This window comes from Caretta caretta, chromosome 14 (genome assembly GCF_965140235.1).
Source record: "Caretta caretta isolate rCarCar2 chromosome 14, rCarCar1.hap1, whole genome shotgun sequence".
NCBI classification, from domain to species: Eukaryota; Metazoa; Chordata; order Testudines; family Cheloniidae; genus Caretta; species Caretta caretta.
The window spans coordinates 2,620,489-2,633,401 of NC_134219.1; the positions used below are offsets into that span (position 1 = coordinate 2,620,489).

The 12,913-nt window shown below is 46.4% G+C and overlaps 1 protein-coding gene across 3 annotated transcripts in view; it reads left to right on the top strand.

Moving 5' to 3' along the window:
- Positions 1–12,913, top strand: part of RPTOR (regulatory associated protein of MTOR complex 1) — a 314,905-nt gene that overhangs the window by 251,782 nt on the left and 50,210 nt on the right. For all 3 annotated transcript variants that reach the window (XM_048818846.2, XM_048818851.2, XM_048818847.2), the window contains 3 exons: positions 7,909–8,012; positions 9,227–9,410; positions 11,437–11,547. In XM_048818846.2, coding sequence (XP_048674803.1) covers positions 7,909–8,012; positions 9,227–9,410; positions 11,437–11,547 — 399 coding nt within the window. The remainder of the gene's footprint in view (positions 1–7,908; positions 8,013–9,226; positions 9,411–11,436; positions 11,548–12,913) is intronic.

The following is a 12,913-nucleotide window of genomic DNA, read 5'->3' on the forward strand; positions in this document are numbered from 1 at the left end:
CCCAGGCTGCGGCCTAGCATTAGGCCCAACAGGTACTGGGGTGGCAGGGGACAGCCCAAGGCAGCAGGTCCAAACCCAACCTTTCCTGGGATGAGTGGCTTATACTGCAGTCTGCCCCAGCGCGCGGGGGCTAGCTGGTGACTGGCAGGAGCCTACGACTGAGGCGAGGTAGGGGGTGGGGGTTCCCCAGGGAGGGGAGATCCTGCAAGTGAGGGGTTACTGCCAGGGGGCAGCACCCCGGCGTACAAGGGGCACCAGGTCTGGGAGGGACACGGGGGCCCGGTGTAGGCGGGACACCGGCCTGCAGAGGGTGCTCCACGGCTGGAAGTAGAGCTAATTTCCAGGACACCAGCAGGAGGCGCCGCAGGGGTGAGTCCCACACACTTACAGTTACCTGTGCAGACGCCCTACCACGGTAAGCATGGAGCCCACTCAGCTCACCCTCACCGTACGTCTCCTGGGTGTTGCTGGCAGACGCGGTACTGCATTGCTACACAGCAGCAGCTCTTTGCCTTCGCGGCAGACGGTGCTGTAGGACTGATAGCCATTGTACGTCTCCAGGGGGCTCCTGGCAGACCTCGGTGAGGTCGATCAGGGGCGCCTGGACGGATATGGCTATCCTCCTCTTTGAGCACCGAATGGGAGCCAGAGACTCCAGGTCATTCTCTTCTTTAAGTTTTGTCTCATGGAGATTCAGTCCTGCCTGGAATATCATGCGAGCTGGAGGCTTCTGCCTCAAGCTGCTCTCCCAGCCGGCAACACCGCACAGTCACACCTACCCCAGCCTGCCCCTTGCTCCCGTGGCTCATGAAGCCTGGACAGTAGTAAGGAGCAGTTCAACTATAGGCTGAGCAAGTGCAGAATGGTGGTAGAATGTGCCTTTGGAAGTTTAAAAGCTCCCTGGCACTGTTTGCTGACTAGGTCAGACTTCACCGCAGCCAACATTCCCATTGTTATTGCTGCTTGCTGTGTGCTCCATAATATCTGTGAGAGTAAGGGGGAGACGTTTATGGCTGGGTGGGAGGTTGAGGCAAATCGCCTGGCATCCGATTTTGAGCAGCCAGACACCAGAGCAATTAGAAGAGCACAGCAAGGCGTGCTGCACATCAGAGAGGCTTTGAAAACCAGCTTCGTGACTGGCCAGGCTTTGGTGTGACAGTTGTGTGTGTTTCTCCTTGATGCAAACCCGCCCCCTTTGTTGAGTTTAATTCCATGTAAGCCAACCACCCTCCCACCTTCAAAATAAAGTAACTATTGTTTTGAAGCCATTCATTCTTTCTTTATTAATTAAAAATAAAATGAGATAATGGACAAGGAAGCCCAGGTGGGGTGGGGGAGGAGGGAAGGACAAGACCACATTGCTTATTGTAGCCACACTAAAGATGAAACTGTTTGAATGACAGGCTTCTGTTGCTTGGGTCATCGTCTGGAGTGGAGTGGCTGGGTGCCCGGAGCCTCCCCCCACCCCCACCCCCCGTGTTCTTGGGCATCTGGGTGAGGCGGATATGGAACATGGGGGGGAGGGAGGCCGTTATACAGTGGATGCAGTGGGGATCTGTGCTCTTGTTGGCTTTCCTGCAGCTCCAACAGACGCTCCATCATGTCCATTTGCTCCCCCAGCAGATGCTTCATCCTGTCCGTTTGCTCCTCCATTAGCCTCAGCATTGCATCCTGCCTCCGCTCTTCGCGCTCACTTACTTCTTTCCTGGCCTCTGCTACTGAATGCCTCCATGCATTAGGCTGTGCCCTATCAGTGTGGGAGGACTGCATGAACTCGGAAAACATGTCATCACGAGTGCAGAGGGTTTTTTTTGTTTTTTTTTTTTTGTTTTTTGCCTTCTAATCTGCGGTAACCTCAGGGACGGAGATGATTGGGGGAGCGTAGAAACATTCTACGCTCTACGATTCCAGGGGGACTGCACGGTCAGCTGTGCTGCTGAGTTCGCCACGCTGACCAAACAGGAAATGAAATTCAAAAGTTCCCGGGGCTTTTCCTGTGTACCTGGCTAGTGCATCGGAGCTCAAAGTGCTGTCCAGAGCGGTCACAATGGAGCACTCTGGGATAGCTCTTGGAGGCTAATCCCATCGATTTGCGTCCGCACTACCCCAAATTCGACCCAGCAAGATCGATTTTAGCACTACTCTCCTCGTCGGGGAGGAGTACAGAAGTCGATTTTAAGAGCCCTTTAGGTCGACGGAATGGGGTTGGTGGTGTGGACACAGTCATTTTTAAATCGACCTAACGCAGCTAAATTCGACCTAACCCCATAGTGTAGACCAGTGTAGACTAAGTCTCAGACTAGGAGACTGCAGCGACAGTATTTTAAATCAAAATAATTTTGTTAAATTTGATTTTTTAGAAGCATTGAAATACAATGTTGTCTCTGGGGCTGATTAGTCATTGCTGGTACTGATGTTGGGTTGGTTTTAGCCTAGCAATTGAATTTAAAAAACAAAATGGAATTAAAGAACTTTCCTTCCAAACTCCAACTCAGAAAACCCCAAACTTGTTTTCTGGTGTCTCTGTTGAACTGAAAGAATGAGAGCCCAAGGAGTGATATTGGCCTTTGAAGACTCTGATCATGATTAATTAATGAAGCTCCTTCCCAGGTTGCTTCATCCAGCTATTTTCAGTGGAAGGCCTGAGGCTCACGCACCTTGATAGTTACTCTGGTGTAACATGCCCTCCTTGTCAGGCACTTCTGTGCATAAACAAGCACCTCTGCCTGCTTGCTCTCTTTACCTGGTGGTGTTATTCAAAATTACTATCTCCCCCCTCCCAAAAAAGGATGTGATGTGAATACTACAAGAACAAACCTCCAAAAGAGGGAGTAGGAGAACAGCTGCCTCGAGTGGATTATTTCAAGATGTCTCTTTGTATCGCTAAACCACAGCCCTGAAATTGCAGGACTTGCTTACTGCTTTAGCAAAAAGGGATTTCTGTTCCCCCTTAAGAAAAAGGAGGGTCCTTTGTGTAACTCATTTCACTTCATATCCCTGCTCTGTCTAGCTTGGTCTGACTTCAGCCTTTCGCGAGAGCCAAGCTGGCCTGAGCCAATTGTGATGAGGGAGACCTGCCTGCAAAATTCTTCAAACTATGGACCTTTTGTGACTAAATTAGTTAATTATGGACTATATATAGTTAGTTAACTAGTTATCTTCTACCCTCCCTCCACTCTCATCATGTGGCCTTCTCACTGTCCCAGAAATGGGCTTATGTGCTAGAAGGTTTTATTTGCACTACAGAGTGGGCAGTGATGTTCGAGCATCTTTGTCTAATGGAGAAGGTGAGTAGCATGGGAGCACAGCTGTTTCAGACCATATCGGTGAGCTAGCTCAGGTGCCAGACCTTGTTACTAAGAGCACATAGTGTCTGCTTTACTGGCAGCAGCTGCTCTTCTGGTTGGACAGCATGTGGATGTACTGTATTGTAACAGAATCGTGACCACTCTTGCACCTATGGAGCCGGATCTGTGACATTCAAGAGGGATTGATTCTCCTAAAAGCAATTGACATTGTGAATTTTCTGCTAGGTCATCTCAGAGGATGGGAGGAAAGAAGAAAGCTGAGAGTGCCTCAAAAGATCCTCTGGCTCCCTCAAAGAAAAGTGGCAGGACAGAGGCAATATGTGCTCTCAAGCATGAGTGCCTTAATTTGGGTCCACCGTGAATTGTGTGTGTAAAGTGCACAGGCAGATATTGCTGCTCCCACTGGGCGCTAGATCTGCCTTTTATGCTTACTGACTGCGTGGATCCCAGCAAGCCGTGCACACAGCTCTTTCTGCAAAAAGAAAAGGAAGACTTGTGGCACCTTAGAGACTAACAAATTTATTTGAGCATGAGCTTTCGTGAGCTACAGTTCACTCCATCGGATGCATGCAGTGGAAAATACAGTGGGGAGATTTATATACACAGACAACATGAAACAATGGGTGTTACCATACACACTGTAACTAGAGTGATCAGGTAAGATGAGCTATTACCAGCAGGAGGGGAGAGGGAAGAAACCCTATTGTAGTGATAAACATTACAAAAGGTTTTTTGGGATTTTTTATCCCCCCCTCTCTCCTGCTGGTAATAGCTCACCTTACCTGATCACTCTTGTTACAGTGTGTATGGTAACACCCATTGTTTCATGTTCTCTGTGTATATAAAATTTCCCCACTGTATTTTCCACTGCATGCACCCAATGTAGTGAGCTGTAGCTCATGAAAGTTTATGCTCAAATAAATTTGTTAGTCTCTAAGATACTCCTTTTCTTTTTGCAGATACAGACTAACACGGCTGCTACTCTGAGAACTGCTCTTTCTGTTCACCTGCCTTGTATTTCTATGACTGCCCTGACCACCTCATGGGTAGCATACTTCCAACTGGATAAAAACCCCTGCCGTTGGGAGGTTCTGTTACCCAGGACCTGATTCTTTTTCCCCGCTGTACAATGCAGAATCTCTGGGTGTTTCAAGCAGCGATAAAAGTCAGTTTGCCCATGTGCCTTTTTGGGGATAGCATGAACTGGCTGCACTTAGTTCCAGCAGGTTTTTGATGGCGCAGTGGCGCTTCTGTCCCTGAAAAGCTCTTCCAGCGTGCAAGAGCCAGGTATTTTAAAAAGGAGGAGCAGGAGGGGTCTGAGTTTTGGGGTTTTAAGCAAACTGAAGATGTTTCCTTTTTTTAGAAGGATGTGTGGTTGCCCTGGGCTGGCAGCATGTTCAGGCTGCAGGGAGGTGAGACAGCTGTTAATTGATTTCCTCACTGTCCCTCCTCTGGTTGGCACTTGCAGCTGCAGCCAGCCTTCCTTAGGTGGGTGGAAAATCATTTCTCTGGCATTTTCAGTTGTACTGTCCCGTTCTAAACTGTTTTTTGAACAGTTAAACAGTGACCCCTTTTGCTCCAGGGGTGGCTGCATTTCAGTGGTGGATGAAGTGCCCCGTATATATCCCTTACCTTCCTAACAGCAGTGTTGTAAGGCTACATGTTTGTAAAGTGCTTTGAGATCCTCTGGTGAAATTTTGTACATGAGAATAACCATACTGGGTCAGACCAATGGTTCATCTAGCTCAGTATCCTGTCTTCTGACAGTGGCCAATGCCACATGCTTCAAAGGCATTGAACAGAACAGGGAAATCATCAAGTGATTCCCCCCTTGTCGTCCAGTCCCAGCCTGTGGCAGTCAGAGGCTTAGGGATACTCAGAGCACATGGTTGTCTCCTTGACCATCTTGGCCAATAGCCATTGATGGACCCGTCCTCCATGAACTTATCTAATTTTTTAAATCCAGTTGTAGTTTTGGTCTTCACCAAATCCTCTGGCAACAAGTTTCACAGGTTGACTGGGCTTTGTGTAAAGAAGTACTTCCTTATATTTGTTTTTAGTCTGCTGCCTATTAATTTCATTGGGTGAACATAAGAACAGTCAGACCAAAGGTCCTTCTAGCCCAATATCCTGCCTTCCAACAGTGGCCAATGCCAAGTGCCCCAGAGGGAATGAACAGAACAAGGAATCATCAAGTGATCCATCCCCCGTTGCCCATTCCCAGCTTCTAGCGCATAGAGGCTAGGAACACCATCCCTGTCCATCCAGGCTAATAGCCATTGATGAACCTATCCAGGATGACCCCTGGTTCTTGTGTTATGTGAAGGGGTAAATAACATTTCCTTATTCACTTTCTCCACACCATTCTTGAGTTTATAGACCTCTATCGTATCCCCCCTTAGTCGTCTCTTTTCCAAGCTGAACGTCAGTTTTTTTTAATAGCTCCTTATATGGACATTGTTCCATACCTGTAATCTTTTTCGGTGCCTTTCGCTGTACCTTTTCCATTTCTGATCTATCTTTTTCTTTATGGGTGACCAGAACTGCATGCAGTATTCAAGGTGCCAGGGATTTATCAAGTGGCATTTTTATGGTCTTATTATCTATCTCTTTCCTAATGGTTCCTAATGTTCTGTTTGCTTTTTTGACTGCCGCTGCACATTGAACAGATATTTTCAGAGAGCTAACAACAATGACCCCAAGATCTCTTCCTTGAGTTTTAACAGCTAATTTAGACCTCATCGTTTTGTATGCGTAGCTGGGATTACGTTTTCCAATGTGCATTACTTTGCACGTATCAACATTGAATTTCATCTGCCTTTTTTGCTGCCCAGTCACCCAATTTAGTGAACTCCCTTTGTAACTCTTCGCAGTCAGCTTTGGACTTTACTTGAGTAATTTTGTATCTTCTGCAAACTTTGCCCCTCACTGTTTACACCTTTTACGAGATCATTTACAAATTTGTTGAACAGCATTGGTCCCAGGACAGATCCCTGGGGAACAACACTATTTATCCTTCTCCATTCTGAAAATTGACTGTTTATTCCTATCCTTTGTTTCCTGTCTTTTAACCAGTTACTGATTCATAAGTGGACCTTCCCTCTTATCCCAGGACTGCTTAGTTTGCTTAAGAGCCCTTTGTGACGGACCTTGTCAAAGGTTTTCTGAAAGTCCAAGTACACTGGATCACCCTTGTCCACATATTTGTTGATCCTGTCAAAGAATTCTGATAGATTGGTGTGGCATGATTTCCCTGCACAAACGCCGTGTTGACTTTCCACAACAAATTATGTTCATCTCTAAGTCTGATAATTCTGTTCTTTCCTGTAGTTTCAACCAATTTGCCTGGTTCTGAAGTCCGCTTACTGGCCTGTAAATTGCCAGTATCGCCTCTGGAGCCTTTTTAAAAAATTGGCATCATATTAACTATCCTCAAATCATCTGGTACAGAAGCTGATTTAAATGACAGGTTACATACCACAGTTAATAGTTCTGCAATTTCATATGTGAGTTCCTTCAGAACTTCTTGGGTGAATACCATCAAGTCCTGGTGACTTCTTATTGCTTAATTTATCAGTTTGTTCTAAAACCACCTCTATTGACTCCTCAATCTGGGACCGTTCCTCAGATTTGTCACCTAAAATGAATGGCTCAGGTGTGGGAATCTCCCTCACATCCTCTGCAAAGAAGACGGATGCAAATAATTCATTTAGCTTCTCCGCCATGGCGTTGTCTTCCTTGAGTGCACCTTTAACATCTTGATTGTCCAGTGACCCCACTGATTGATTGGTTAGAAGCCTTCCTGCTTCTGATGTACTTTAAAATATTTTTTCTGTTAATTTTTGAGTCTTTTTCTGGTTGCTCCTCAAATTCTTTCTCAGACTGTCTAATTATACTTTTACCCTTGACGTGCCAGAGTTTATGCCCTTTTCTGTTTTCTTCAGTGAGATTTTACTTCCAATATTTTTGCCTATAACCAGTTCTTTTACTCTGTTGTTTAACGATGGTGGCCTTTTTTTTTGGTCCCCTTACCACTCAAGGTGTAGAAGTTCAGTTGTTATTATGCAGGACCTGGAAGAGGGCAAGGGAAAGAAGATAAAGGAGGAATCTTTGGGTAACAGCTGTACTTATAGTGAAAGTTCTTACAGAGAGTGTGAAATCTGGATTGGAACTTTTGCTAGAAGGAGAGTATGGTAAGAAATCTAGCACTTCTTTCCTGAAATGAGAGAGAGAAAAATCTCGTTTTTGCAAGGTAACCCCCGAGCTTGCTACTTGCCAATTGGCAGCTTTTTACAAATGCTAGTGCAGCTCTTAGATGGTAATTTAATTATGGAAAGAGATTACATGTCACTCAAAAGCCTTTCCCAGTGAGTAGCAGAAGGACCTTTTCGGATACATGTTTCCTGACCGACCAAGTGATTTAATAATCTAATAGTGATTGGATGGAAACTGTTCAGGAGCCATTGATACATGTTTTAAAACCCCACTTTGTTAAGTGTTTAACCACATTTAACCTGGGACATGAGATTTTATTAGAGAATGAATAACTGTAGTTGATGTTTGCACCCTCTCAGTTGTGGAATACTTTGATTTTTCCTAGGCAACAGTAAATGCCCGCCCCCAGCGCATCCTCGACAGCTCCTCCCTCACGCAGTCTGCCCCAGCCAGCCCTACCAACAAGGGCATGCACATCCACCAGGTGGGGTAAGTAGCCTCCTAAATGTTGTTACCTTGCCGGTTACAGCTGAGTGGATTTGTGCACTCGTTCCCCACCACAAGCCATTCTGCCACCCCAATTAACTGACACACAGATGGGAAACTTGCAGAACTCTCAGTAGCTTTCTGTCTGGTCTTCCTCTAAACATTGGTAAAGGAGAGATCCCCGTAAAAGCTGGGGATTTCCCTCTAGCACCCTCATCAGGACAAGGAGCAGCCTGGCACACTGACTGCAGGTAAGTGGAGAAAGCAGGATAAATACTCATGCTCTCATCCGTCATTGGTTTGATCTGAGGTAGATGGGACCTACATTTCCCCATAGAACTAATCTGTCTGCTCTTCACTTTGACATGGTGAGGACCCAGAGTTACCTGATCAATAGCAGAGGCTGCGTCTAAAGAATGACATGGGCAAGGCTGGGCCTTCGAAATGAGCTTCTGTTGTGGTTATTCCCAACCCCAACCTCTCTCCCAGTGGAAAATAGCAACTGGCCGTTTGGACTTCGCATGCTTGCAAACATGTCATGCCAGAAAACCTCACAGTGGAAAGGAAACACAAACATATAAAGCTTCTGTAGCCATGTATTTGTTACTGGCCATGGAACAGGGAAAACATCCGGTTATCTACCTTGTACTCTTCAGCATTGTCATGAGCTGACATGATCCCTGAACTCCTTGGTGAACTAAATTACTGTTAACATGTCTTGGGTAAGGTGCCGTAACTGTGTTCATATGAATCATTGTGACCATGGTGACCTCAGTGTTTCCCAGTGAACATAGCTGTTTAAATCTCTAGACCAGAATTTAGGTTTGGCACAGCAGCCAAGACTCGTTTTTATTTTGGAGGGAGATGGCAGTGAAGTTTAAAGCCTAAAAAACAGAAGAACAAACCTGTATCTTTTAAAATTAAAAAAAATTGCAAGGAAAAATACAGAGGTGGCACAGTTAGTGATTTTGAGGGCATGCCCTTCTCCAGCACCCAGGTTTATAGTCTAGCCTTAGTCTTCCCCCGGTACATGGATTTTCCACCTTGCTCACTTTGTTGGAAACTGGTCATTTCTCAAAGGTGGAAGCCATTGTCTGGTTGTATTCCACCCTGGAAAAGCCTGAATTTCAGTGGATGTTCATCAGCTTGGTTCAGAAAGTGAGGGTGAATCCTGTGTTCAATGCCATGTTCATCCCTGTGTTCTTTCCCAATACTAGAGGGTCTCCTCCAACTACCAGCACAAGCATCTCCAGCCTGACAAATGATGTGACAAAACCACCAGTCAGCCGGGACCTCCCATCTGTAAGACCTTCAAATGTAGGCAATCTCGGGGTCCAGTACACCCCCCACTCCCACCAGTTCCCCAGGACGAGGAAAATGTTTGACAAAGGGCCAGATCAGGTAAAATGGATCTTTCTACTAGCCGTCACACCTCCTGTTCTTTGCTCTCCTACTTTCTAAATATCCTTCTTTGCTTTTTGCAGCTGCCACTGACTCGTTTAGTTTCCTCTAATCCTGCCAACATCAATAAAGTAAAAAATTAAATTGATTATTTTTCCTCGTCTCCAGGATAAATGTCGCTTTGTGGCTCTTGATGTGACATTACTAGCTGCTACTGCTGCTTCTTCCGAGAAGTGTTTAATTGGAAAAGGTTATTTATTGTTCTGTAAACATTCAGTTACTTTACATACATTGAGGCTGCTGCCTCACCTTAATGAACAAAGTTTCAGAGAAATTCTCAGAGGCCAGGAGTCAGTCACGCTCCTTAACTGCAGGAGAGAATGTCAGATCCTTTCAACAAGCTCCTTCAGTATTGGTGGGCCCCACAGGAGAGCCCTCATCACACAGCTGTAGGTCATGGTGCACTCAGGTCTTCATAATCCCTCTGCTACTGTCAGAATATGTGTGTGTTCTACATCAAGTCCATCCAGATAGAAAGAACAACAGTCCATACCGGCTGCAGTAGAGAAGCACACAGGTCAGATGCATCTAGTGTTTTCATTGTTCAGTGCCAAAAGGGCTCATTGGGTTGATGCGCAAAGAATCCTTGGTGCTTGTTTGGCACTCTCCAAAGGCGAGCAGGTGTAATTATCCCTACTTCACTAACGGGGAACCTGACCCACACAGGCGGTGACTTGTTCTGCGTCAGTGGCGGGAGCAGGGAATGCAGCCTGTGGGAACCCAGTGGAACTCCTGCCCCCATCCCATGCTAGGTCCATTTGACCAGAGCTGCCACCCCTGGGAGAGAATGCAGGCGTGTTTTCGTGTCTGACTGCAGAAGGAAGCCCAGTGAGTAAGAGCTGGGGTCAGTGAGGGATTTACATACTGCCAGCACTGGCTAGAGCCAGGCAGGTGTTGGGCATGTTTTCACATGTCATTTCACACAGCCAATTCATTTCACTCTGAACTTGGATCTTTCTAGCCTTTGGAGGCTCTTTCGCAGAGGCTGCCAAACTGTACCACATGTGAGAAAAACAGGGGGGAAGCAGCTTCATCGGAGAAAGAGAAGAGCCCCGCTCACTGGTGTGTGCAGATAGTGCTGTTAGAAAGTGCCACATGGTCAGACCTGGAGACTGAATTCCTCTCTGCACTGATGCAGCCCAGTCAGCAGCATTACAGCTTCCCTGCCCTAGAAGGACCAACCGCCTCGGGGAGAAGAGAGGAATTCAGTCCTTGGCCTCTCTGCCAAGACTGCCAACTGTAACGATGCTCTCTGTGATGTGGACAGCTGGCTGCTAGGAATTGGAGTGGCTCCCAGCAATGCACTTCCCATAAGCCACTGCACAGCAGTCAGGTGGTAATGCCTTTGGCACACTACCAGACAGGAGGAACCAGATTCAAGTCAGCAACTTATCACTGAGACTCTGTGTATCCCATTACAAAGTCACCTCAGCCATCCAGTCCCAAAGACAGACACCTCTTTAATGAGCTGGCTGAGGTTTGAGAGTGGCCTTTCCCTGCTTCTTCCATATGCCTTTTCACCCTTTTGATGGCTGTACATATGCTGGCCCCTGTTCTGAGGTTTGGGCCAGTAGTTTTTTCTTGAATCACTTTCACTATCCCCAGTTGTGCCCTGTGCTAGACTCCAGACAGGCCGTGGAAAGGAGCCAGTGTTGTTACTTCATACTTACAAAATAGCTGTGCCCAGAGGCCCTAATCATTACTGGAGCCCATGGTATGTGCTGTATAGCATCTCAGTGCCCTCCCTGAGGAGCTAACGGACGGGCTGTTATTTCAAAGCGTGGCATGCACCATCTCAGATCTCGGCAGCACCTTTCAGCATCTATCTGCTCAATTTCTCTTCTGGTTGAAGTCGACCTATGATATTAGTTCTGTGAGAGCTCTGGGAAGAGAGCCAGCACTTTGAATGTGGGTGGACAGGATCATTAACAAACAATGTTTACCCCTGTGTTCTCTTCCTGGGCAGACCACTGATGATGCAGATGATGCTGTTGGACACAAAATCTTCATTTCAGCCACAATGCAGACAGGATTTTGTGACTGGAGCGCAAAATATTTTGCTCAGCCGGTCATGAAGGTAATATTCTCCCTCCATTCATGTTTCTTGAATCACAGCCCTGCCCTCTCAACCACACAGAAGGGTGGGATGCTGACCCTGGAAATGTGGGCACAATGTGCTCTCCCTTCCCTCGTCATTCCTTTTCTGTTCATCCTAGAACGAGAGCGCCACTCTCACACCACCCTCCCTGCTGCTTTGATCTACATAATCACCTTGCCTATAAAATGTGGGCGGAGGAACAGAGATGATCAGAGGGAGGGGAGGATTTAGTGGAATGTTGCCAGGGAAAGAGCCGCACGGTATGAAGTAAAAGCTATGCCAAGCCCATGTGAGTAGGAGTGCAAGTATGTGGGGTGGATCTGCTTGTTGGTGCCACTGGTCCAGTCAGCTAAACAGCATTGCCTTACTATGAAGGTTAAGCATGGCTGCAGCTTCCAAAGCATTGTATTGTTCCATCAATAGCTGACATCTGATGCCGCGCCTGAGTTGTTCTGCATCGCACAGTGGCAGTTAAGTGCTTCAGCTACATCCACCACGAGAAGCACAAGTTACATACACAACTCAGAGTAACAAACAAAAATTCAGTCCCCCAGTAAACAAAGTAACTGGGCCATGGACTAAACTCTGCAGCACTGATGTCCCAACAGTGAGGACAGATTCTAAAGCAAGGGAGAAGGGGGCCCAGCCCCTGGTCGTGGGGCATTCAGCCAAAGGAACTTGACAACGCATGTCTCCTAGATGATCTTAATTGTAGAGTGAAGGCTTATTTCAAAGCAGCAGGGTCCATGTCATATTAAGTATTTTGTGTGTTTTCCTCATAACTTCCCTTACTAGTTACCTGAGAGAGTTGTGTTCAAAAGGGGGGTTTCTCCCTCCCCACTTGTCGCTTCTTGCTTAATTCTATAGCAAAGTTAGAATGCTGAATTTGTCACACTGCGATCATTTCCTTAACAGATACATGCCATAAGCAGAGGAGTGACTTCATTACACTAGAGTTAACACTTCCTTAGCACACTGAGGATTAGGTGTACCTTGCAAATGTTAACTGATCCTCACAAACATGCAAGATGGAATTGGGTGGGTGGGTAGATGGCTGAATAAAGCAAAGACAAGACTTCGTCACAGGTTCAACCATGAGGTAGGTGTAAGTTGTCACAGTGACGCTGTTCTCTACAGTTAATACATGGCAAAGAAAGACTGTCCAAATCCAATACAAGCTTTTCTAGCAACTCTTTTAAGACTTTGCTGGATGTGGAAGTCCCTCTTTAAAAGCAAGTTTTGTTTTGTGTGTGCTTGTGACAACAAATTATCTTGCTCTGAGTGGGGCAGCACAAGGGTGTATTCAGGTTACCTTTCCTGGGAAAATGCTGGAGATTAATCATTC